This window comes from Neodiprion pinetum, chromosome 3 (assembly GCF_021155775.2).
Source record: "Neodiprion pinetum isolate iyNeoPine1 chromosome 3, iyNeoPine1.2, whole genome shotgun sequence".
In the NCBI taxonomy this organism is placed as follows: Eukaryota; Metazoa; Arthropoda; class Insecta; order Hymenoptera; family Diprionidae; genus Neodiprion; species Neodiprion pinetum.
In genome coordinates this window covers 42,862,097-42,889,673 of record NC_060234.1, presented here as the reverse complement: position 1 = coordinate 42,889,673, position 27,577 = coordinate 42,862,097, and the positions used below count along the sequence as shown (strand labels likewise).

General features: G+C 41.6%; 1 protein-coding gene across 7 annotated transcripts; it reads left to right on the top strand.

Moving 5' to 3' along the window:
- The first annotated feature begins 285 nt into the window (after positions 1-285).
- On the top strand, positions 286-25,610 carry chm (lysine acetyltransferase chameau). Of its 7 annotated transcripts, XM_046615976.2 has the most exons (14): positions 288-599; positions 1,077-1,536; positions 1,735-1,980; positions 2,248-2,577; positions 2,670-2,846; positions 2,936-3,203; positions 3,416-3,710; positions 3,948-4,216; positions 4,324-4,510; positions 18,303-18,396; positions 23,369-23,578; positions 23,663-23,809; positions 24,202-24,308; positions 24,617-25,610. In XM_046615976.2, exons 1-14 carry the CDS (start codon positions 567-569, stop codon positions 24,737-24,739), a joined length of 2,946 nt encoding a protein of 981 aa, XP_046471932.1. In that variant the 5' UTR covers positions 288-566; the 3' UTR covers positions 24,740-25,610. The 7 variants fall into 7 exon arrangements, 3 of the variants coding, with proteins under 3 accessions (XP_046471934.1, XP_046471932.1, XP_046471935.1); XM_046615979.2 differs by lacking the exon at positions 23,369-23,578 and having other exon boundaries at positions 292-599; XR_006882052.2 differs by lacking the exons at positions 23,369-23,578; positions 24,202-24,308; positions 24,617-25,610 and adding an exon at positions 5,802-5,917 and having other exon boundaries at positions 286-599; positions 23,663-23,804.
- Positions 25,611-27,577: the final 1,967 nt, after the last annotated feature.

The following is a 27,577-nucleotide window of genomic DNA, read 5'->3' as shown; positions in this document are numbered from 1 at the left end:
GGATATACCCTAATTATCTTCATTTCTGAAGATTTATCATTTAACTAAAGATCCTTCAGCCAACGCTGGAACGCATGAACGACGCATGTTCTAAATATACCTATTATACTAACAATAAAGATAAATCTGAACTATTCTGATCCAATTTTGAGTGTACAAAAGATTGCTAACCTGTATTCATCTTAGATTATATTGAAATTCATAAGAGACCTATGTTTAAGTTGACGCGCTAATTTGTGATCAAGCATGGTCGACTTCGCCAGTCTCGCGGAGCAATCTTCACATAGCTCAGTGGTGCGCACCCATAGACTTATAAATCTATGTGCGCACCCTGTGAGTTGTCTGTTGTGTGCTCGATCAACGGTAAATACACATGGCAAGAGGGTGAGGAGGAGGGGAGAAGGGATTTGTCATTGGAAAATTAGAATTGTAATGAAAAGTGGGTGAAAAGTTGATGAAAAGCTTGTGGTGAAGCTGAGAACATGATTTCATTTTCGTTAGAAGTGCACTTGTGCCAATATTTCGTTTCAAAATGTGAACATGACCTTTAGAAATGACAAAGTCTGATGGAACTTGCCAAAATGACTCCCAAACGAAAGGTACGTAACCTGAAACATAAAATCCCATATAAACAGTTTGATTCGAGCGTAAGATTTCCACAACCAACGAAACTTTTGCGTAACCGAAATTTGGTCCACTCTCTTCGCTTTTCCGTTGATACAACATTAAACATATCTTGTATACGAAATACATTTAACCTAACCTAACCTACGAATACAGTACATATATAATACATATTTTCCTTCAATTTTTTAACTGGTGCAATGTTGCGTGCAGTCTGTCGCTTTGATGTAAAATTTACAGTGCATAATATTATGTGAACGATATATTTCATGAGCACGTTTCACATCAGTACACTAGATCGTAGGCTGCATTGGTCTCCTGTTGTCTCAGTCGTAGACGCTACAGAGTACAAAAATAGTCTAATAAATGCATGTGCCTAAAATACGGTCAACTAATCTTATGTCATTTATTCTTCATTTACTGTTATCACATATTTTTGTTATACATAATAGACAACCAGCTCGGAATCAACTTCAAGCAGTAGCTCAGGCTCATCGTCGAGCAGCTCATCGAGTTCAGGTAGCGAGTCAAGTTCTTCCGATTCTGAGAATTCCAGTAGTTCTGCGAATAGTCGGAAGGTTTCGGATTCGGAAAAAGGAAAGAAGAAGACAGCATTTGTATTGGGACGTCATGGAAAGCCTAAAAATGAAACGAGTGGAGCACTTTCTGTGGAAACCAAGAGCAAGGAGAAAAATCCTCCAAAAATTAGACCCGTTGTCTATTCCTCAGAGTCTGAAGAAGCTCCTAATAAACTGAAATCTACGAAAAGAAAACCACCTGCTAAACCGAAGGCTACTGCTACTGTTGCTCCTGTAGTTAAGGCTCAAAAGGTCGTCAACAAAGCCCCACCAGCTACTGGTAAAACTGCATCCAGTATTAAAATTTCGCCGAATAAATCTAGCAAACCATCAGGTATGTGCTCAAACATTTGTGAATAAATCTAAGAATCAGTCCATTTATTGAGTAAATAAATTGACAGCCTGTAAAAATTTCACTCAACGTGAATAACCGGACTTTCATCTAAACTCGAAACTTTTTAGAGCAAAATAATTTTTCCAATTAGAATCTAGCGACAAAGAGTGATTACATATCAATGTGGCTGAATTTCAGGTGCTGCAGCAAGTACCAAACCTACAGAGAAAATTAGCAAAGTTGCAGCAGAGCCTGTGCAAAAAAAGTTGAAGAAAAAGAGCATATTCAGTCCTGAGAACAGCAGCGAAAGCGACACTCCGACTGTGGCAAAACCTGCTGTAATGAAAGTAGCAGGGCCGTTGATTAAGGCAGCTAAATCACAGCAATCAAAGGTTGTGAAGGGGGGCGAAGTAAAACCCAGAGGAGTTCTGCCAAGCAGAGCTGGTGAGTGACCAATTAGGTACCTATTATTCCATACTAGAGAAAATGGCTTTCTCATCACTCACCGTGTAAAGGAGCCTAGAAATCTTTGAAAATAATCTTCCGATTTTAGTATAAACATTGAAATAATTCTGCTGGTTTTATCACTAAGCAATACGCATTGAGATTTGAGTACCTTACAATAAATGGATATTTAGCAAAAGTTAAGACTCTTAAGTTGAGAGTTAAAGTTTCCTGTCTTCACTCATTAACATTTATGGATTCTACTAGCACTGGTAATTAAGCAACAACAACAACAACAACAGCAGCAGCATCAGCAGCAGCAGCAGCAACAGGAACAGCAACAGCATCGTCAGAAATCTGAAAGCTCTGCTAGCTCTAAGAGCTGTTCCGGAGGATCTGGGTCTTCTGGCTCAACTGAAAGTAGTTCAGATTCCGAATCATCAGATAGTCCTACAACTCCGCAGCCACAGCAGAAAAAGAAAGACACTGCTACTGTTGTCAATGCTGTTTCTAGTGGTCCTGCAAAGAGACCAACTGCAAACGTACTCGCAATATCAAGTATTGGCAAGCAACAGAGAGGATCATTGAAACGCCAAGGTTGTATATGATTCTACAGTATTTTCATTGAATTATCGCCATTCAGCCAAAGTCATATTCATTACTCTAACATCAAATCACGTGTTTCACAGATCTGGTTAAAAGTGAGGAAGAAGGTGAGCTCTCGGACACGGACAAGGAGATAGACACCGAAGGTAATGGTCCAACAAAATCGACAGCAAAAGGAAAAAGAAAACTGCAGACACGCAGAGGTAGCAAGCTTTTGCAGTTACATACGAAACCAACGAGCGACACCGAATCCGACACAGGTACGCATCATATATTACGAATTACGGTGTTCTTAACAATGTACCAGCTATTTTTATCCAACCTTCATAAATTGTTTGAATACTATCAGAGAGCAAGAGGAGCACCAGCAAATCTCCAGTAAAACGTGCTGGACCAGGGACTGCTAGGCATCAGTCACTTGTTGGACGAAGCGGTGACAACGGAGGACGAGGGCAGGATACAAGAGTACTGACACGTACACGTATGGGCACAAAGGAACGCGAGTGTCCTTTAGCCCTATCCTGTGACTCACGCGGCCACCTTTCAGGTCGGTTCGAAACACATTTCACCCTCGAAGCGTGTCCCCTATATCACAATACCACGCCGCAGGCTTGTGTGTAAGTATTACTGCAGTTTCAATCGTAACAATTATATAAAATATAAACTACTTCATCCAACAATCAAAACTATTGGTATTCTTAGGATGACTCTTTCTAAATGTCTGCATATTCGGTATGAATTAATTGAATCGTTACACGAAGATACGCATAAAACTGTACTAAATGGAGAAAAGATCTTCAATTTTAAAAGCATCGATTTATTTTGTTAGAGAGTTTTACAAGGAGCGCAAAAAGCATGAAGAGGAGCGTAAGAAGGCCCTTTCGAATTTGGCTAAAAAATCACCCAAGGGCTTGCACCAGACTAATGAGCAGCGAAACTATCAGCTCAAGGTGAAAGAGATGCGAAATAAATTAAAGGCGGGTAGTGGCAGTGGTAATGAAAGCACAAGCGGAGGAGAACACCATGGGATTGAAAAAGATCGTCAACCAAAAGTGAACAATCTCACCTCGGATTATGATCTCAAATTATTCATGGAGGCTCAAGCCATCGCAAGCGAGAAAATTGTTAGTAGATTGTTTAAATTATATATGCATGCATGAGTATTTTATGTTTATGAAAATGTGAAAGAAGGTCTGAAGATCGCAGAGTTCAAAGTATTCAAAATTCTTACGGAAGGAGGATCCCCCCTTGATATTACGTTTTAAAGACCATTAGTTCGGATCATGGTAATTTGGCATAAATCGTCGCCATTGAAACAACGAATCATAAAAGTTTCTCGTTCAGTTTTCTGTTCATTCCAGGAGAGAGAATTGAGAGAATTGGGAAGCGGCGACGGGGGTGAGAGCAGCGGTCGCAGCTGCAGCGGAAATGGAGTAGGAACCCGTTGCGTAGAAATGGGGCGTTGGGAGATGGAAGTATGGTACCAGAGTCCATATCCGGAAGAGTTCAGCAGAGCGCCGAAGCTGTATCTGTGTGAATTTTGCCTGAGATACGCGAAAAGCCGTCAGGTGCTACGTCGACACCGCGACAAGTGCCTGTGGAGACATCCGCCAGGACACGAGGTATACCGGTTAGTAAACTTGTGAAGTCTCTTATATCTGTGTTAAAAAGAAAGAAAGAAAAAAACAGAGAAGAAGAGGAAAAAATGAGAGATTACTGATATTGCAAATACTGAAGGAAGGACAAGATTGGCGTGTGGGAAGTTGATGGGAAACGGTATAAACAGTACTGCCAAAACCTCTGCCTTCTCGCCAAGTTCTTCCTGGACCACAAAACCCTTTACTACGACGTCGAGCCGTTCCTATTCTACGTCATGACGATCGGCGACTCGGAAGGATGTCACACCGTCGGTTACTTCAGCAAGGTAAATCTCCTTTCCTTACCTTATAGAAAATATCTATCAACTATGAAATTAGATTCACGAATGGTATGGGAAAAAAGACATTTTCCCACGCTATAGCAAACGGGTTTGCAACTTACTTTGAGAATCGCGGTTGAGTTGATACCTAGTAAACAAATTCCGCTGCTTTCTTACAAGTTACATAAACAGCGCTACACGTGCGGCAAGCATTTGCAATGCGATCCCCACGCCAGCATCGCGTTTCAGAACTTCCGAAGTATTCAACAAAGAAACTGCCCGTCTGTGTATGATCAGCGTCGAATTTATGTACCACCAACATTATACGTTTTCATTCCTCGGATTTCGTTACATATTGCAGAAACTAGCTTTCTGTAGGTTTTTCGCATTATTTATGTGTACCAAAGGTTAAGCAGAAAAATCGGAAGCCAAGTATCGGCAAAAGGATTTCAGACAAAATTTGCATCTTAAATTTACCACGTCACGTGTATGCGTGTCGTGATAGGAATGCCTCGCATGCGTGTCGTGATAGGAATGCCTCGCATGCGTGTGTACTTATATGTATATTATTTATAGAAATTGTAGGCAGCCGGCGATTAAAACTTGCGCAGTCATAACATAATTATCGTGCTATGGAACGAGGTATAATTGTGACGAAGAAAGTAAGGTCGCAGAGGGAAACGCAAATGGAAATAACGAGGCTAGCGAGGTGTTGACTAATTGGTTACTCGATCGCCACGCAGTGTAAGGATACATCCCTGTTTATGTATATTACTATCACACGATAAGAGAGCGCGGTTCGTTCATATATACCTGCGACGCAGTAGCCCCTTTTTTTAGATCGTCTGCAGCTTATACACCACCACGATCTACGATGCGCACTTGCGTATATACGCGTATATCTAACGAGAGAATATCTCAAGTTACCCACCTCAGATATTGGCATAATTTATACGTGCCTGACGTGAGTTAGAAAGGAAAAATTATAATTTTAATGCCTAACTAAAGAAGGGATTCAAGGGATAGTATTTCGAAAAAATTTCCCCATAAGAAGAGTAAATTGTTCTTCGGGCTTGCACGGTTTGTTTCTAAAAAAAATTTCACACCAAATTTGCAAGCTTTTTTTTTTGTATTCTAATTATTGAGGTAGTTCGGAAGTTTCAAAAAGAATTAAATACAGATTTCGCGAACTTGTAACAAGATCTTTGAGTGACTCGTTATCAGCATTCTCTGTGCATTTGTAAATTTGCAAGGATGAATAAATAATGAATATTTTTGCTTCCAATTTCGTCTCTAGTGTATAAACGCAGCTGGGTTGAATGAATTATATCATAATCGAAGGGATGCTTGCTGTCTGCTTGCCGTACCCCTTTGGCCCCTTGGAATACCTGCAGAACGTCACATCGACGACGCGTATGTACTATGACACCCCACAGAGGAGTGAAGGGAGTGGCCGCCGACCGCAGAGAGCTTACGTTTCGCCGTTTGCGGTTGCGTCTCGTCACTACCTCTGCGTCTGCGTTTCCGACGACGGCCTCCGTATTTCGTCGCGTCTAACAATAAATCAGCCTCCGTATGCGAGTATGTGTGTAGGTTCTAATACGTCTGTCAGGGCCACCTGACGATCCTAAATATAAGGTTCGTCATTTTCTCACGAATTTTATTTTATTATTCATTCCCCCTTACAACAATGAATTCTGAATTATTTACCGTCCCCTTGTAGGAATCTCCGATTTGCAGAAGATACACTTTAAAATTTGCTTCTTGTACACTTGCTTCGCTTCTTTCTTCTGCATTCTCTTTTGAAAATTTTTATCGACTTATTTTTGAAAAACCAATGAAGAGAAAATGGTGAAAATATATTTCTCATTCTCAAGAACCGCTACCCTTCTCAATTTGCAACTTAATTTAGTGCACCATATTTTCTTTTCCACATTTTTTTCAACCTGGTTATACGACTTCCGAGCAATTGAGCCGTAAAGCCACGTGTACATACATGCGTGTTTACATGTATGCACCTACCACGTCACTCCCGTACTTACATACCATACATTACAAATATATGTATACGAATATCCTTAGCAATGGATATTCAACACAGGTACATCCGTTGGCAACGCAGCATATCGTACAGTATGAGGCGGATGTCGGTACATAAAGCGTAATGAGTTAAAAATACTTTGCAAAAGTCTTGGTATTATTTTACAGAAAAAAATATTGTTCAAAGAAAATCAATGATGCTTTACGATGGTGATCATGTGAAATTTATACGTTGGTGGAATCGAAAGGAGATTTTAGCTTTTACAAATAAACATGTTTTTATCGCGAAAAAAAAAAATGTTCAAGACCTATAAAATCAAGTTACTTCGTTGCCGCATATTTTGAACAAAAGTAAAAGCGAAAGCAACCAAAGTGTCTGCAAGTTCAATCTCGTCTGTCGGTTAACGTAGCAAGCGATGCAAAAATAGAAGCTATAACATGCCAAAAATTCGTGGAATTATTGTATTTTTGTTACATTTGCTTGTAAGTGTTTTATCCGCGTTTTGCTTTTTCTTTTTTGTTTCTCAATACCGGTTTATTCTCGGCATGCTTGACCGTGACCGACCTTGAATGATAAAAAATTACAAATGCTTGGCAACACGTGGTGAGGTACAACGTGTACGTGCATTATAATCATTACAAAACAAATGTGTGTGCGTGTTGAAATAACGATCGATATCCGTATATCCATTTGAAAAAGACTACGGTAATCTTGGGTTCTGTCACAGATGTCTCAGTCTACCCAAAAAGATGGTTTTTTTCATTAGATACGGCGTCGTTTACAAATTTTTCTTTGTCAAAATACCGCCAAGAGTTTTTGATTCACAAATGACTTCGTGCCAGCCGTTCTGCTGAACACGTTCAGCAGTCATACGCTCGTTATCAAGTGACGCCTGTATGTGATATCTGGTTCTCGGAATTAACGCGAGAAACAACGCTTGCTATCAGCCACTGTCTCACTTTCTCTCTTTCTCCCTCTCTCGGTACATTGCTGTTGATTTCAATTTCAGCGAAGCTTGTATATCTCCTCGAACTGCAATTTTATTATTACACATGTTTTGCGAATTACAGTTAAACCACCTATACCTATACCTCGCATCGATCAGTATTTTCTTTATTTTCTTTCTTCGAAGCTGATACAAATCATTTTCTTCCCGAAACCTAATACACTGTATATTATCTTCACTTTAAATATTCATGAATAATTTTTATCCGTCTATCGCTAATCTATACATATAACTGTATAGAAATTTGTGAAAGTATTAAAGAGATTTAAGCGAGTGCGTCTGGGCGTCTCGAAAATTCCTCTTTTTCTACCCTTTCCTTTATATTCTTTTTTTTTTTTTTCCCCAACTTCTTCACTCTCGCTTTGAACCGCTGCCACGGCCTCTTCGATCCGGTATACCTACTTAGGAATTGCTGAGACTGTGGATACAAGCGTCTAGACTTTTGCCTCTGATTGTGAGCTCCGACCCCTGTGAAAGGTATAGGTATACCTATAACTTGCGGAGCGACGCGCGACCCTTGGCGAAACCCGGCCACCAGCTGACGTTACGTACCTATACGTAATCCTACGCAACGAATTTCCAACGATTAAAGGTCTCACGGTATATGTATGATTAATATAAATGAAGCAATTTCCACAGAGATGGTCATTAGATCGATATTTATTTCATCGTTTCGTTTCGTAATTAATATAATAATTAATTTACGTATATTAATAATGAAAGTATAATCATAATGCGTATGCTAGGATATCCCAAACAACATTTTTCAAAACTCGAGGATTGATAGAAAAATTCATCCTCGCGAAGAGGGAACTCTGTCGCTTAAGTGGAAGCCGCCGGTCATTGGACTTTTCTTATTATAACAGCCAATCAACGTCTACGAAGGCACTTTTTGAAAGGAAAAATTTAAGTCCATGGGGATTGTATGTCAAATTACGAGAAGACGATTAATTGAATAAATTTTGTTTCTTATTCTTCGTTTCTAATTAATAAATTGTTATATAATTAATAAATTAGAAAGTAGGAATAAAAAAAATTTATTCAATGAAATTTGTTTCTCTTAATTTGAAATACAATCACAGACGTTTATTGGCTGTTATAATTAAAAAAGCCCGACGAGCGACGGTTTCTACTTAAGGTACAGAGCTCCCATTTTCTTTTCAAATCTTCCTTTTTTTTTCCTTTGGGACACTCCAATGTACCCGTTACAATATGATTAATTAAATTATTTCCCGACTCCGACGCGTTACACGGGTACAAAGCGTGATATCGTAAACAAAATATGTAACAACGTAACAATAACCTTAAAGGGCGTGAATCGTCGATCGTGACTTCTCGCGACAGCCCGTGCACCACATTCTCCTCGGGGATGACTGAGCGACGCCAATGGGTAACCCTGGCGCGGGTGGTGCGGTGCACATGCACCATTGTCGAGTCAAAATCTTTATCGACGTTCAATGACCCCGACCCTGGCTAGACGGCGGGACGCAACCGACGACGGGGTTGGGTGCGGAATATCCTCCCTCCCCGACGAACATCGAACCAGGCAACGACCCGAGGGTGCGCGAGGTGGTTGCGTTGGGGTAGGATGAGAGCCAGTCTGACGGTGCAGGGACGGGGAGGGCGTCGCCGCGCTCCGGGTCGTCAACCTTTCCGCACCACCGACGGCACTGCGACGACGAGGTGTGCTGGTCGTTATTATTTTCTATACGGTGAACCAAGCCGCGACGCAGGATCCATCCGAGTATCCGAGATCTACGGCTGCGTTCGATCTCCTATGCGGATGCGATTTACCCGTATCGGTATTCGTTTTTTTTTTGTGGAAGGTGGCTTCTCGCGATTCTCACCCTGGGTCCGGGTCGTCGGACTTTTTCAACCCTGAACCGACCTCCGCACCATTCTGCAATAATTTCAACTTTATACACGTAGCATGGAATTGTATATTTGAGACCGAGTGACGGCTGTGACCTGTTTCAATTAATAATACTTACTTTTATCGACGGCCGGACGATAATTGAACGCCAAACGTACGGTTGGGACGATAAGTTGACTGATATTATTAATTAGTATGATTAATATGGTTAAATCCATCTACTCGTTATTTATAGTGGAATAATTCTCTTTTATGCGTTACTTGAATATGCAAAGTGCATTGGATGATGTGTTGGAACTTGAAACTTAATTCGAAATGTCTGGTCTTACTCATTGAAATCAAAATTCATTGACGTGACAACCACCGAGGCAGCTTAGTTTGGGGAAAAATATAAACAGACTGGTTTCGAAATAAAAGCCGTGTGTATAAAATTTTTCGTTGTAGTTTCGAATATACTTTACGTGCATGTAAGATATTACTTTTATCAACTTTGCATGCTTGAACTGTTCTTCTTACCAAGCACATAAATTATTTCATTTTGAAAAACTGATGACGAACAAACTTCTCGCTATCGAGTTTAACGTGCCTAACTACCGCGCAATTAAAAATAATTTATACTAATCTCCGTAGAGATCTGAATATTTGACGAAATTATATGTATATGGTTACCTACCATTATTGCCTGATTAAAACCGTGAAGAAACAGATGGTCAATGTTCGATTCGAAAATTATCTACTGTGTCGATGAAAGCTTCCCGCATGCGGGTGAAGGAACTTCTCATGGAAAAGGGACGTTGATCGGTCTGGGAGCGGATGCGGGGCGGGGTGAATGAAAAAAGAAAACCTCGTTAGCGGCAATACTTGAACATGCTATATTCTAACGTATTATAGGTACAGTATAAATTGCGAAGCTTGCACGTAACAAATTTTATTTACAATTCAAGCGAGGTCGTAAACTTACGCGTGGATATTTATGCGTATCCCAAATATGCATGCGTATAAGTCTTTAGAAAAAATGTTCATATGTTAAATCACAAAGTGTTTTAAAAGAATTCAGCCTGTAATTTATTACAGGATTTATCTTGTAGATTCAATAAAATGTATAAGAAATCACGCAATAAATTATAAAAACCCAAATCGTCAGCTTTACTAGATCAAAAATGATACAGTTCACTGTATGGTTGACTGTATGATTTTTTAACCAGCGTGTCTGATGATTCCTGCTTTTGTAATTTATTATATATGACTTTTTATATATTTCATCGACTTTAAAAGATAAATCGTGCAATAAATTACGTGCTGAAATCTTTCAAAACATTTGACGATTTAACACACGAACATTTTCAGCAGCGATGAGATGCATAGCCGATATTATAAGCGGGTAACCCGGTCTGATCTCTGATCCGGGGCGACAGCGTGAGGATGCGAAAAAAGAAGGGGATCCATGTCCCTTTGCCTATAGGCGATACACCGTCATCGCGGCACCGGGGAAAGAGAGAAAAACGGCGGGAAAAAGAACGAAGAAAAATAACGGGCCTATAATAGCAGGATGAAAAAGAAAAAACTCGGCGCTTTTTTGCTGCTGTGAGCAGCCGGTATGAGCGTTATAACGATCTTACATATAACGCTGCAGGGTTATTGATTTTTTGACAATTTTAGCTGCGACGTGACGACGTATAGAAGATTCGTGTATGGTTTTGCAGTGGCATCAGCCCAATTTTGAAACTTCCATTATATCCGATTTTCAAAGTTGGAACATAACTCCAACTATAATATCGATGCCGCGTGCATGAAAAAGTGGAAAGCTTTTGTTGGAGCGAGTCATGAGCTGAAATCAATACTTTTTATTAACTTGATCGACTGCGAGATGAAAACACATCGTGTATTTATTAAATTAATGTATTCATAAACTGCGGTAGTTTTCTTAAAATTAAAAGGTAAAGAATAGTATGTTGGAATCATAATACCCAAGAGCTAATTACGATATCGATTTTTTACTCAAATCGCTTTAGAATGGTAAAATATTATATGTGGTTGATTCGCTCGATTTTTCCACACGATATTTTAGTCTGTTGAGAAAAGTATTTCTCACAATTTCACTGACATTTTCTCTTTTTTTTTTCAACAATTAATCGAGCATCGCTATTCGTTGATCGAAAATCAATATCGGTGCAATCTTGAGAAATGTAATATTTAACGGGTACCGATGTGACGGGAAAAAAGTGTCTCAGTGGCATGGTAAATATTGTCTTCTGAATTAGAAAATTATTATTCGCAGTGTCAAATAGAACGAATATTATTATACCATTTTTCTCATCTTCTATTATTCTATCATTTGAAAGCTTACTTGAAATGCAAAGCTACACCTAACGATAATTTCGCGTTTATAATTTTTTGTTTTACTTTTTCAGGATCATCATCGTAGCTCATAATAATCCTTGTAACGCATGTAAAAAAAAGTATCGATTCATGTCACACCAACCTCGTTAACCCTTTGAGTCACACAGTATTTCGCTGAGTCAACTTTTATAACAAGATAGTACTCTGTGGTTTTTTGGGTCGCTGATTATGAATCTGGAATCGGGTTTTGAAAATTCAATATGGCGGATTCAATACGGTGGACAAAATTTTTTAATTTAATCAAATCCCGTCCAAAAACTCTATGTCGTGGTTTCCCGGGTCGCTGATTACAATCAAATCAAATTTAAAAAATTCAAGATGGTGGATCCAATATTGCGGATAAAAGTTATAAGAAATCTAATCGAATTCGGTCAAAAAACTCTACGCAGGGGTTTTCGGAGTCGCTGATTGAATTCGCCGTACTGAATTTTCAAAATCTGATTTCAGATTCGTAATCAACGACCTCAAAAACTTATTTGCGATTCATGTAAAACATGCATACGTGTAGAAGGCCTAACTTTCTGGGAAATGAATTATTCCTTCAATATTCACGATTTTTTTCAATCAATTCGCTTCTAAAAATATCGAGTATTGAAAACCTATAGCTAGTATCATATCAGAAATAACAAAAATCCGCATAGTAACATGTTTTCAAAGTTCTCTAAATATACAAAAATGGAATATTAAATAGTTGGTAAGTATACTTGCGACTACGACTCAAAGGTTTAATCATTCTCCAGATAAATTTAACCCCAAAACATTAGCCTCGGAGCAGAGATGTTACAATAATACCTAAAGTACGCGGACCTACTCATACACCTTATCCTCGCATCTATCTAGGTAGGTGTACGACCTGCGAGAAGACGCGAGTTGCCAGATCGAGTTGCTCCACTCCGTCCCGACAGCGAGACCCTCGGGGATGATTTTCAACGGGTATTTCTGCAGGAGGAGATATGACGTAGCGAGGGGCGGGCAGAACGCAGAGAGAGCGTAGAGGTCGTCGATACGATACGCAGTCGCCCACCCGCCGCCCGTCCGTTCCACCGGAGGTTGGGGTAGGCTCGTTCGCTCCTCCTCGTCCTCGACGTCCTCCGCCACTCGTCCAGACGGTCGACGCGACGTCGCTCCCGCTCCCCCGCCGTCGGCAGGGCAGAGTCAGACCGATCGATGCCAGACAGAGTTCTGTTCGCACTACCAAATCCCGCCAAATATGCCTCCGAAGTCATTCCTCCGGGGGCATGGGGGGGGGGGGGGGGGGGGGCGCGACGCAAACCCCCGAGTCGTCTGAGCCCCGCCGATGGGGGAATGCGGGAATTAGGCGAGGTTCTAGCTCCCGCATGATCGGAGTATAAGGTAGCTTAGGTATATTATACGCGTCTACGAGCCTCGCGAACCTCCGATTTCGGCTCGGCGAACACCCGGCCAAACAGCTCGGTCTGCGTTTTATCGAAATCTTTCTAATTGATAGCACGCTTGTCACCGGCGTGCCTTTAGAAAAACGATTTTACGATCCGTCTGCGGCTTAACGTGCAGGGTTAACATTCTGACGGTTATACGCCCATACCTCGTTATGCGGCATTTCGCTGTAACGGCCTTTTTTAATTATGACACTTTTTCGATTTACGGCTCACGATCTTTCGTTATGCCTACGCAAAAAAAAAAAAATCATTTTTATACAAGAATTTTTTTCCACGGGAATTAAATGGGGTTAAAACGCTTTGTGAACTAAACACTATATTGTGTTATAAAAAAAAATTGGAATAGATACGATTGAATTCAACTGTGCCAGAGTTTTATCCGAACGATTTGCTGAACTGAATCTCTAGCTTTAGTAGCTGGAAAAAAGCGTTTCAGTTACACACGTGCTCACTTTTCGAATTCTTCTTCTGGAACTATCCGCATGCCTTGAATTCAAGCAACTCCTATGCAGGATAAATTCTAGGCTTTGAGTTGATTTTGCCAATCCACAACTCCAAAGGTGGTCAATCTTCTTCGGTTATTCCTTTCCATTTGAAAGTACATATTATAACCTGCAAGAGAGTTGTTTGTACTTTTTCCAGACATTAGAAAAACATGACGTAATAGACCGTCTGCTAATGAAAGTGCTTTTCCCGCCATACATCAAAATGCTCCTCAGTTTTGTTATCTTTCAATTTTGTCGTATCACTTCCAGTACGTGAATCAGGGGGATGGACGTTGAGAGATCCGGATCAGTATTCTAGACGATAGTTTTGGCTGAAACGTTCGAGCCGCGACGCAGGATAATAAATGCGCCGGCGGTGAGGCTTGGACAGCTGCAACTTGGGTTGGGTCCGGTTCGCCAATTCTTGGCGGACACCCCGTATGTAATAAGGAACGCTTTGTTCGGCGTAAGGAAAGTGGAGGAGGAAACCCCGCCGCTTCTAAATATAGGAGTGACCGTCGGGCCGAGGCCTCTGCTGTTGCAGCCTTTAAGCTCCGTTCACGCTTCGTCTTTCGCTCCTCCTGCCGCCACTCCCCCCACTCATCCCCTCTTTCCTTACCGATTCTCTCCCTCTCCTGTTATCCCTCTGGCTTCGTCCGTACGATCAATTTATCCTCATCTCTCCGGTTAAAACGTACGACAACTTAACTCTTGGTACTATGTATGCATGTACGTATGTATATGTAGGTATGCATTGTACATGCCTACCTACAGCTGCCTGAACCCCCGAGGCTGCCGCCAAGGCAGAAGGTCCTACCGAGGACCTGCACCTCGCCGCCCACGTCTTCTTCTTCTTCTTCTTCTTCCAGACGTGAGACAATGCTGTCGCAATTACCGTCTCCGCGTTGTTAACGGTACACGTGTAACAAATGCTTAAAATATTTCTATTATGCGTGTAATACCATCGCCATCCGAGAATCGATTTCGCTGCGGATATTTTTTGACGGACGTCTGTCTATAAAACGTCTCGAAATCAACCGAAATACTTGTTCGTAAGGCTATTTTCAATGTTACAAACGTAATTCGGTAAAAATTAATCCGTTTATAATTTTTTAACCGCCATTATGTTATATACGAATTATTGTAATTTCGATGTGTGCTTGTGAGAAATGAAAATTTCTCAATATGTGGCTATAATTATAAACCACTCAACAGCCTTGCTGTACTCTGGCCTTGTGCCCCTCGTGTCTCGCGCCTCTCTTCGAGACGGGACAAGTAAAATACAAAAGTCATTCGCCTGCCGTATAGCTACCTATATACCTTATAACGCCGCTTTACGGCATGACCGAAACCCCAGGGCATTCGCCTATCGTACCTCCACGTGCGGTTTTCTCAAGATGTATGTATGCCTGTCATGTACATGCCTAAGTATATCTGTGTACAGAATTTCCACAATTTTTTTTTTTTTTTTACAGTAATACATATCCGGAGTAGAATCGTGAATGCGCAGCGAAGATCGGTAATAATAATCTAAGGAGAAGAGGGAGAGTCTTGAATTTTGAATGAAGGTAGTGATTTCTGCAACGGAGCTGCAAGAGTGCCATGCAGGTACAGTGCAGAAGCTGGAGACCCCTTGGCTGGCTGTCTGGTAGCCGAGGAACATTCGGCTTCGGCTAAATAAATCAATGAGGACGCGGCGGTTGTCCGCGTTGCACACCTCGGCGGGGTAGACAAACTGCACATAAGCGTAGATGCATGTACTATACATAGGTATTTATCCGCTGGGGGCCATACTTGGAATATTTTTTTTTTTTCAACTCTTAATATAGGGACTGTGTCCGAACGATTGCCTTAATCTTTTACTCACTGACAAATTTTCACCGTATTCCTGCGTCTCAACTCTATAGGCTATTACACGCAAGTGTGTATACAATATATACATACTATTGTACGTATAATATACGCGGTTCTGTAGGGTACATCGAACTCGGACGAATTGATTAGCAGACGCTCTTGTTGCCGCAGGGTTGAGTCACGGAAAGTTCATAATTGCTAATTACGAGCAATCAAACTCCAATCTTGACGCCGTTTCTTCCCGGACTTGATTCGACGCGTCGCGTCGCTACCCGCGCCTAACAACACAAGTTATAACCTGCACAGACCATCACGGGACGACGCACAATTATATACTCACACTTTGCGATTGTGGGCAATCTCTTGTTAGTGAGAGGTGTATTTCTTTATTCTTTACTTGAAAGAAAAATTCATAAACCGTGATTCTTTTATTCTGCGAAATGACATACCTAATTTTATTTCCCGCGGAGAAATTTCTCATTACGTTTACAACGAAGCAGCGAATACCTTGTTCCAATCTGTCAGAGCTTTATTGATTTCACGTAATTATTGTTTCATACAATGGTATTTATAATGTCATATTATCTTTGGCATCGTTGTGTGAAATGATTTCATGCAATATGTATACAGCCAAGACTGTCTTCAATTTCACGAAGTTATCCACTGTACTTTGTAGAAGTTAGACATGTATGAGGAGTTTCGCGGAGTCGTGTATAACTTTTTCAAATCAGATAGATAATTGAATCCTTTCGTTGAATAAAAGAATTACGATCACAGGCGATTTGAAGGAGATTTCTGTCAGTGCGGAATAGCCCGAAAATGGTCGTGCATATTACACGGTAACTATGATTTTGGCCAAAGTGATTGGGAACCAAATTGAAGGATACGTTTTAATAAGTATACGTACTTGCCAAATCAATTCTTCGCAGAGAGGTCCAAGTGGGTACTAAACCGACGAGGGAAAGGGTTGACTAATTGAAACTGAAAATTTGATTTAATCGACCATATTCTTGCGAAACCTCTCTCCGAGCGTATCATCTAGAAATTTCATCATTATATATCCACACCACTGCGCTAACTTTGAGAATATGCGGGGAATTTATTTTTCGATATTTATCATCACCGAACCCATGATTATCGAAGTCTTTCCGTACTTCTTCGCCTCCTGTAAAGGAGAATATTTCGGTCGTTGCCTACAGGCTCCTCCTCCTCGGCCGAGTTCCTAGCGTCGCCAAATCCATTAATTTCCCCCCGCTTCGTGGGACGACGAGGACGTCTTGGCAGGACTTTGGTTCGTACGTCTGATCGACGAAGAAGGGGGACGAGCGGGGGGACCAGAGGGCAGCCACCGAAGCGGCCCCGCGGCACACGTAGACTACTGGCCCAAGGACGTCGCGGGGCCCAGATTCCATCCACCGGTGCAGCCCGGTCTCGACCCCTCCCCCTCCCCGGCCCCCTACACCTGGCCCTGCCTGCAGGCCGAATGCGCCTTGGTGCAACCTAGCCTAACCAAAGGTGAATTAAGCCAAAGCCGGCGAAGCTAGGCTAGTCCAGCACCGGCGGCAGGGACGAGGAGCCGCTTTGTCCTTCGGCGACGGGACGCGACGCGACGCCCACCCGCTCGGTAAAGCAGAGCTACGTCCGTGTTGGTGCGGCTGGTTGGGCCAGCTCGGCGCGACGGCACGTGTGCGCATGTGCGTGAGATCGCCAGTTGGCAACAGCCTGTTCGTTCCGCTGATCGCGAGGTGAGGCCCCTCGTCCTCGCTATGCTGGCTGTTACGCCGACGTCACGCGGCCCTCGTGCCGCGGAGGCGCGCGTGCGCGCTAGCCGATGCATCCGTGAGAGAGAGAGAGTGCATATCGCGATGAGATAGGATTTCCGCGAACCGACGGTGCTGCGGCAAAAATCGGGCCCCGGCATTATGACCCCGTCCTAGCAACCGGCAACACCTCAAGGTGCCCTTCGGGCCCACATTAATCTGTATGCGTGCGTATAATTTCGCATCGTAACCTTCGCCGGAAAGGTGGAAGGTGTATGGTAATTTTTGTAAATATCAACAAACCTGTGAGAACTGAGGACATTGAAAATTCCTTCTTACGATGGGTTTAGGACGGCAAATAGTAGATATAACGAATGAAGACTGTATAATTTAGACCGCGTTTAGATATTTTTTAGTATCAATTACTAATGTACTTTGGAACTGTTTGAACAGTTCCGACATGTACACATTCCCTGTTACACGTGTAGCATACCTGTAAGTATATATGTATACGAAATAATTTCAACGATAATTGTAGCTAGGCATACATATTTATGTATGTAATTCCAATACGCAATACCGTTTCAGTCTCCCACAGCTCTTATACCCGCGGTATTACACATATAGATCTTGCAATAAATCCGTTTCTCTCTATTTTTGTCTCGCCCTCTTGACATTCGCTACCCGCGCATGCCACGATTTACCAGGTATGTGTACATAAATCCTCTTTCTTCGACCGTATCTCGTACATACCGTCGACAGGATATATATAATAAATGTACGTATATACACTAAAATACGTATACCTACTTGAGTGTCAGCCGCTGAAGTCTAACTCAACCTGACCTAGGATAACCATCATGACAAATTCAACAATACTCTACGGCTGCGGTAATACAGGCGTGACGCTGCTGATGCGTTCGTATATGTGCGGTATGCTCACGCAGGTTTTTTGTTCCAGGAGAAGAACTCGTTTTTGAATTACAACGTGTCTTGCATCCTGACTCTGCCACCGTACCAGCGCCAGGGATACGGTCGCCTTCTCATCGACTTTAGTGAGTTCCATAACTCTTATTATATTCTCTATGCGCTGCAGACTTGCCTTCGTGCACCGACTCCCTGTAGCAATTCTTTTCCTTTACTTTCTTTTCTACTCATTTTTAGTTTTGTTCTTTTTTTCTTTTTTACCTTGTCCTTTTTCTGACCATAATTTCGCTCAAGCTCACGTCTCCGCAAGTTTATCGTTATTACACTCGTTTTGTATTACGGTTTATCAAAGCCACGCCCCCCCCCCCCCCCCCTCTTTTCATTTCTGAAGCAAGAGTGCAACACTTTCTTACTTGTACTGTAGCAGCCTTCAATTTTTATACACGTCTTTTACCAAGTTTCTCAGGCGTTGGGCTTAGATCCAAGTCTCAATTATAATTAAAATAGAAAATTGAAAGCAAAATTGAGCCGGAAAGTTTTTCGTTCGATGCTGTTGTATTGTGTAATGAGAAAATATGGGAAAGGCCCCGCTTTGTATAAAGTATTTACGCGCTCTGTGGCTTTGCTCGGAATTCCTCGTCATTGTATGATTGTCTTATTGTACTTATTGTTAATCCGCAACCGGACAGCCCGAATCGATCCACATTACGTAAAACTTGAGTATAATATATTACAGAGTGAGTTAAATTGAGGATTTGACATACGTACAGTCGCAGCAAAAATGGAGCTGAAAACATTGAATTTTAACTATTATAAATTCTTCGTTGTAGTAACATCGTCAAAGAAATCACTTTTTACAATTTTTGACTCAAAAATCTATATTCATCTAATACTCATCTAATACTGATGAACAACGTTAATTCATTTATTAGAATTCGACCGGAAATTGGTTGAAATCGCATGAAATCAATTGAAATCATTGGAACTTGCATGAAATCATTGAAATCTTGTCACCGTTTGTAACCTCGGTCGGTCCTGTACATCCTTAACGCTTTCAGTCACAGCAGTCACTGTAGTGGTCCCCTTTTTTCTTTCCTCATTTTTGTAATTTTTTTTTTCTTTTTTTTTCTGTATGTACAGCAAAATCTTGATTTTTTTTGATATTTTCAAGTAAAAAAAAAAAAACTCAAACTTTGTAATGATCAGGGTTGTTTTCGTGAATCCGTAATTTTTTATAATTGTTATAAATGAACATATAAGTAAAAAAGAAAAACAACGTACTTTCGTTAGAGGAGAAATTTGATAATAAACGTATACTACAAAGGCTTGGAATTAATTGGTTGACAAAGAGAGGTCTCAGAATGGCCACTAGACTTACAAAATTCAATGCATAGGGGTAGTTTTCACCTTCGTTAGGTGTACATATAGATAGTATTGGGGGTTGCACCTATTCTCGGGCAAAGAAAAATTGCTCACTCAAAATAAATATTCATATAAATCTTATTCAAGAATACTGTCTAAAACAATGTTCATAATTCGTCCCATTTTCACCCTACTCGAGGGTTTTTTTTTTTTTTAGGTTCATTAAATTTTTGACATCAGATTCGCATTCAGCGTCGATTAACACATGCAGGAAACGTATAATTGCACTCCTGTGCTGAAAGAAAGAGAGAGAGAAAAAACAAAAAAAAAAAATTAAAAACCGTATCGCGTGACTGAAAACGTCAAGTGTACAATCGCACGGTTGTAGAGAACGTATGTAAAGATCGAAAATAGATTCCTCGTACGAAATTGTTGGATAATTATAAAAGCTCGGATTTTTCCACCCACGTGACGTCATTTTCATTGATGCCACGTCCTCGGCGCCGAGCCGACCGGGCACTGGAGGCTTGCCGAGGGCGGAGGGCGGAGACTATCCCGGGGTGTACGCGATACGCGAGAAGAGGGTGGCGGGTCTCGTCGCGTTTACGGTCGTCGCCGCCAAGAGGGCTCTTGGATCCTTGGGGCTCTAGGTCTCTGTACTCGGCGGGGGGAGGGGCGGGCTGCCGATGGTGCCGCGTTTACTGCGCAGGTATTCTTCCCCGCAAGCGTGTCGAGGATACCGTACGTAGGTCGAAGGGTGGGCAGGCTGCAGGTGTGGGTGTAGGTGTGGGCGGAGGAGGAGGAGGAGGAGGAGGATTGCCGGTGCAGGGTGGATACTGGATACCGCGGATAGTGGAGTGTGGAGTGTTTAGCGGGAAGAGCGACGCCCGGCGTCTCGCCGCATCGACCTGCAGGCGCCGCCCGGACGCACACGCTGCAGGACGGGGTTTGGGGTTTCGGGCTCGCGTAGGGCTGCAATCCCGTGACCTCCCGTGACCTCGCGTACTCGATCCGTACACCGCGTCTCGCCCCCACCCCACGAAAGTCTGCTCGGCGAATTGAACGGACTGCGAGGGAGATGAAGAGCGAGAATGCGAAAAACCGAGTCAGAGGTTGAGGTAACCCGGTGCAGGGCACTCCGGGGTGCGGGTAATGAATGCGTTCGGGAGATAATCGGAAAATCGGTTTGCTCTGCCAGGAACTCCGCGGCTCCAACTTGCCTTTCAGAGACGGGTTCAACGAACCCGATAGTCTTGCCGGCGTGTATTCCGCGTTATAACCGCGATACGTAGGCGAGGTACTCTCTCGCATTTATGCTTGTAACGTACGCTCCGTCGTCTCTATGTATGATTGGATTTCTGCGTACGTAAAGGTGCGTTCAATCTATTCCCGATCGGTCGGTCCGATCAGCGACGATCATTTACCACCTCATCTCGAGAGGTCTATGTTATTTATACCCGTAACGACGACGTTTTCAATAGGCGATCAATGGCACGTTGCTACTTTCTAAATCTGAATCGGTTCGAGATTTCACTGGCAAAATCGTTGCGCAATCCGGTCTCGGTAATAGAATTACATGACAGAAATTATAACGGGTAATATTTCGACGTAGCATAATGGCCTGTTTTCTAGACACTGTCCGATTGATACAAGTTTTTTCTTGTAAAGTCTTGGGTTATTTAGAATTTCAGTTTTATACTCTCCGATCAGTACGTAACATTCTTTTATGTAACCGGATTGTCGATCACGCTGGTTATGAAAATCGTGACATTTCATTTGCCATGGTTACTGAATATTTACATGCAACGACTGTTGTACCCACTTTTCGGTAGGTACGTTTATCATGGTTGATCAACGAATGTTCTCCGATTCATATTTCGAAAGTATGTAAGAACCGCTGATGAGCTTCGTCATACTTTGGTCTTTCTTCGTAATACAGTCGAGTGACGATCTTGACGTGCTTGTACGTAACGTAACCAACGTTGTTGATGCCTTGTGTGCGTGTGCGATGTACGTGCATAATTGAGTCATTCACAACGACGTAACAATTTTCTTTGTATAACGCCATGCATCGTACCAAGGTGGTATCTTCGTCGAGAAAGCGAGCAAATCAGGCATAAATTATCTGGATCTATGAATCAGTCGTAACTGTATCCCCTTCAAAAGGATCATTGTAAACCAGGTGCTTCATGTTGAAAAAAAATCAAGTCATCTTTTAGTATTACCAACGTACTAGTTCTTTCTTCTGACTATTTTTATGTACGTCCAAACTGTCAATTGTATAGCTATAGTTTCCACCCAGTCCCTTACAGAACTATGAATATCAGCTGAAGAATTTGTACTAGGATTTAATTATACTGTAGCGATAAACCTGCGAACGAATGACGATGAGAAAAAATTTTCTCAAGTTGAGGGACGCTCAGTTTCGTCATCTGCTCATTTTGCTCACCCTTATCCAGCGAATATCTTGACCATCCCAAATTCTGAAAAAGACAAAACTAAAACGACAAATAATTCTATGGCGAGTTGCAGTCTGCAGGTATACATATGTAAGGGTCCGCAATACTTCTTCGACTTTTAACAAAGCGTGGCACAGCTGCCGGACGCTCAAAGCTTCTCAAACTATGCGAAAAACTAACCTCATGCTTGTATAGGCGAATATATTAACCTGACTATCTCCAGAAAACTACGGTCAAACCCTCTTACACTTTGGTTCGCACAATAGAATTTTAGGAAAAAGCATTGTGTCGAAACCGTGAAATTACTAACTGCCGTCTTTACACCTGAATACTGCGGAAACTGGCAAATAATACCGTTCGGCAAAAACAAAAAAAAATAAATGAATAAACAAATTTCTGTGCCTGGGTTGAGTTGGTTATTTTTTTATTTATCATGCATCAAGCACGGGAAAAGTATATACACTCCCCTTAAAGTTGACCTTCGTTGTCTTGGGAGAAATAGTAACGATTTAATAATCTCCCCAACTCAAGCCTACAGAGATTTTGTCCATGGGATTTGTGTACGTGATTATGTTATGTCAAGTGATATTAAACAGATGAATATTTACTACTTTCCGAAAGTAAGTTTGATTTTGTGTCTAGGAGAGTGCTATTTCAAAACTGATGAAAATCTATGATATCAATTATTCGGGTAATATAAAACCAAAACAATATAATTTTTAGATAAAAGTGATTTAAATGCAAAACCAAAGTTTCTTTAATTGTTATTTATAATGAATATTTTAGAAAACAGGTAATTTTTCTCAAAATTAGATATTCGTTTTGGTTTCTACAAAAGCAAACTATCTGATGAAACCATCTTTTTTCGTTTTTTTTTGCTGGGAGTCAAGCGGAAGAAATCAAAATTCGACATCTAAAACCCAGACATAAAATTCGTGTTGACCGGTGTAATTATATGTGTAGGCGAACGCGTCAAGGATTTTTACGAACATTCGAATACAGTACATTCTCTACATCGCGGCAGCTGTTGAAACGACAAAAGCACTACTCGGAAGGAAAAAGAAAATACGAGGATAAATTTATGTCAATTTCATATACATTTAATTCGGATTGATTTCTGATTGAACCACATGAGAAACGCTCGAAGAATGTTGGAATTAGCATATTTTTGCCAACAGTACGGGGTATAATATCATGTTGATTATTTCATCGTTAGTTGCCCTTTCTCTGGTTGGGGCCTTACTGAATTGATGCAGGTATTATCGTTGTAATCCTGCAGATGATTCCGCTACACTGAAAGCCACAGAGAGAGTTTATCGATCGCGTTGTATAACGTACGGCAAGGGGAGATGGTGCAGTCTTCTTCGCTTCACAATAGGATTTCAGTGTATATTCGGACGTTGGAACAGACGTTGTTTTCCCGTTGGGGATTATCGGGAATTTCGTTCTAGGCCAGACGCTCAACGCATAGGCATGCAACGGCATCGCGGTATAACAAGAACGACGGACTGACGAATGCAGCGTGAGTCCTAGCAGGAAGAAACTGATCGATCCATCTTTGTTCAATCCATAGGTTACCTGCTCACGAGGGTCGAGAAGAAGATTGGTTCCCCCGAAAAACCTTTGTCCGATCTCGGGCTGATCTCCTATCGCAGCTATTGGAAGGACGTTCTTCTACAATACCTGTGCAACTTCGGCGGCAAGGAACTATCCGTAAAAGGTAATCGAACCTCTGTAAACGGTAAACTCGCCGGCATTGAGGTACATTCAATTCTATCGGCGTGTAATCGACTCGAGTACACAGAGGCAAGTGAGCAAGTTACTAAATTATCACTTCGGCGCACTTTGGGTTGTTCAATTTGGAGCCAAATGAAAAATCGCGAATACCTATATCTCTATCATTATCAACACCTGGAGATTCAGAATTTTTAGTATCGATTAGTGACCGTCCTTTTCTGGTATAAAACTAAATAAAATTATCAGAGCACCAGAGAAGCTGGGTCAATAATATTCTATGCAGCGGGTAAAAAGCATGTTTTACAGATACGTGAACAAGATTATTGTAAGCATGTTTCTTGTCGATCGATGGTTTCGTGAGAAAAATTGTTTCAGACATCAGCAAGGAGATGGCGATCGATTCGTACGACATCGTAAGCACGCTGCAGGCTCTCGGAATGATGAAATATTGGAAGGGAAAACACATTATATTGAAGAAGCAGGTGAGCGGGACGCCGGATTTCGAGTTTGATGATTCGCCGAGATTCCGCAGGGGAAAATATCAAAGTTTCAATAATTACATTGAGTCAGCGCGTTTTACTTCCAGTAAATATTTGCTCTGCGCGATCTGCCTTCTTGCTACTCGGTTACATCAAGTATCTCGAATGCTTTTTGGATCCATCGCTTACCGATAAAGTTCTCTAAGAGTGATATAACGCTTAATTGAAGACCCTGAACGTATTAGCGGTGAGATGTTGTTACGGAAGATTCATGTTTGTTAATTTTCGCATGCGTTTGGGATCGTTTTTAGGACGTAATCGACGACTACAAGGAACGGGTCAAACGCCGGGGCTCCGCCTACAAAGAAATCGATCCGGAGTGTCTCAAGTGGAACCCCTTCCAGGCACCAAAGACACCTTCAGCCTCAAACTAGTCGCTTGCCGTTGACTCGTTCCCCGGTCTCCGGGTCGTTATGCTCTAGATTTTTCCTCTCGTATAGTCCATCTGCTCCTTGATTCCCTGTCTCGAATCCCTCGGTGCTGGGCTCACCAATCCGTCGAGTGATTTATCCTGCTGCAGAATTCAAGAGCAGACGATGGACGAGGAGTCTGAAGCCTTTGTGAAGCGGCGCGTTGAAGACGCGATAAAAGCTCAAAATATCGAAATTCCACGGACGAAAATTTCACTAGAATTACATTTGTATAATATCAAGTCTCGAACAAGTTCAAAATTACCATTATAAGTATATCTTGCTTAAGATGTTTTATATTTTAATAAAAGACTCATCAAAGGCAAAAAAAAAAAAAAACGACCAATCAATTGTCCAGTTATCGTGTGATTTGATAAAATTGAGCTTCCTAAAAAAAAAGTACCAAAAAAAAAATTATCTTGTTCCTGAACGGTAACTAAACCCGCAGATTCGTCGCGTTAATTATGAGCACCTGTAATTATATAGCGATTGGGTTCTTTTAGTTAAACCTACACCGACTAGTTATATACATATTCATACAGAGAAGGAAAAACGACGCGCACTTGTCGTTTCTGCGTAGGTACCTAATTAGAAAATAAATTACCTATAACCTATTCTTTACAATGGATCCTATCTCAATGGTATACACAAGTATAGATATTTGTATATCGTCAACAATACGATGACCGTTATACAAGCATAGAGAAATATTTTACTATTCAGTTTACGATGAATGTTTGGCATCGAAATTGGAACAGATAACAAGCTCGACTGTTATACAATACATTGTACGCGCCGGATAACGGAGTCGTAATTAAACTTAACACCCACATTTCACCGGCGGCCTTGTGCTCACGCACCTGTTGTACCTTATACCTCCTCTCTGAAATTACGACCTACTGACTATGAGACAGCGATTACCCCTTGCTAAAATCTGATTACGAAGACAAGAGCGATGGTGTAACGTGCTCGTTACTCGCTATTCAACCCGCACCAGTTTCCTTGCGCAGAAACTGCTCTCTCGTCTCTTCGTACATAATATACAAGCCGCATATATATCCCGCTGTAATCCATTTTATGGATGATCGAAACGTGCGTCGGATGCTATAACCTGCACCTTCCTTCCTGTCCACGCTCTTCAATGTCGCACGCATCAACGTGATCTGCTATAACTTATATGCAAGTACAATCATTGAATCTGAATCTTGGATATTACGAGGGCTGAATTCTTCGAGAGTACCTTTTTGTTTTGTTTAAAAATGTATAATCTTCGGACCATCGAACGCTGTTCCGATATCAAAAGTTGGCGTAAGTTTTTACGCTCGGATTGAAGTTGATATTACAGACGTGACAAATCGTTGAAAAAATTAATTACTTTCCAAGCTTAGAATGACTTTCTGCTGAGTACTCAACGATTATAATAATGTAGGAAAATAACCGTCATTCCTAAAAAATGTGCTTACGCTGGGAACTTGAACCTCGGAAATTTATCTTGAAAGTCAACTGTTATTGATTTTACAATTATCTCTGGTACACTTGAGCGGCGACACGAGCTGATGTCATCCTCCGCAATATGTCAGGGAGGAGAGGCAAATTGCTTGCTCTCCGAGAGAGAAAGAGAGAGATAGAGAAATAATGTAACGGGGGACCATAATTGGGCCATCGGCGAAGAGCATACCTTCGATCCTCGTTACGTCGAGTATTATACGGATGATAATACGTTAATAAAGAAGGATGCTCTCCCGCCTTCAAATGGCCGTAACGCAGACGTGGTTTTGGCTCTTTCTTATACCTGTACACATCATGGTGGTATATTTTATATTTAAAGAAAATTTTAATGAGCGGTCGCTCTGCTTCCCGGGTACAACAGTTCGGTATAATTCAACATCATTGTACACCGTGTAGACGATAGCATACGTATGTGTGTGTAATTATAATATTGACTCGTCGAGCCCAGACTCACTGCCATCGTTACTTCCGGGGAATTCTCTCTGAAGCGTGTAGCAGGAACGGGGACGTCGTCACCTGGTCGATGTTCCTGTGCATGATCTTCGTTCGATCCGAAACCCAAAACCGATTCCCGATGCTGATCGAGCAGACTGCGGGATGGCTGTCTGCGGGACACGCGAGCAGATCCTTTGAGCCGATCGTCGCAACCCGGGATGCGGCTGCATACAATCATCATCGGCTTTTAACCACGGTGATGGTGTCGGGTTATAAGAAAGACGTATACATGAATGGCACGGTGCGTAATTTTATGCACATAAATCTGATCAGCTGCAGGCATTTATATTGACGATCGTCGAAATACGCCGTGACACATGAGGATCGTTCGCTTGTGAGAGGGGATAATACTTATTTGCCTTTATTTAATTACATAGTCTGAGAGCTTTATATATACATACGTAGGGAACCTTGAAACTTTCATTTTTACGATCTTGCCATTGCCGGTTATACGGAATGTAATTTTGAAAAGAAATCCGTGCATACTCATTTCCAGACAACCTCGTTTTATTATAAGAAAAAAAAAAAAGATATGAATTCCAAGTTCTCTTATAGTTCAATTATATTCTTATAGTAATATGGACTTTGAAACGCAGTACCTGCAAGCCATTTCATTGACAATTGCTCCGAAAATTCCAAGAATTACGAGTGCGTCAGTAAATTCAACAAACCGGTGTACGGTATTTCCACATACGCAGGAACAGGCATTTTCTTCCACTTCTAGTCCGATTCTCAGAAACTACCGTAAATTTCCAACACTTGCGTATCGTTAATAAATAAAGTAACGTCTGAATCAAG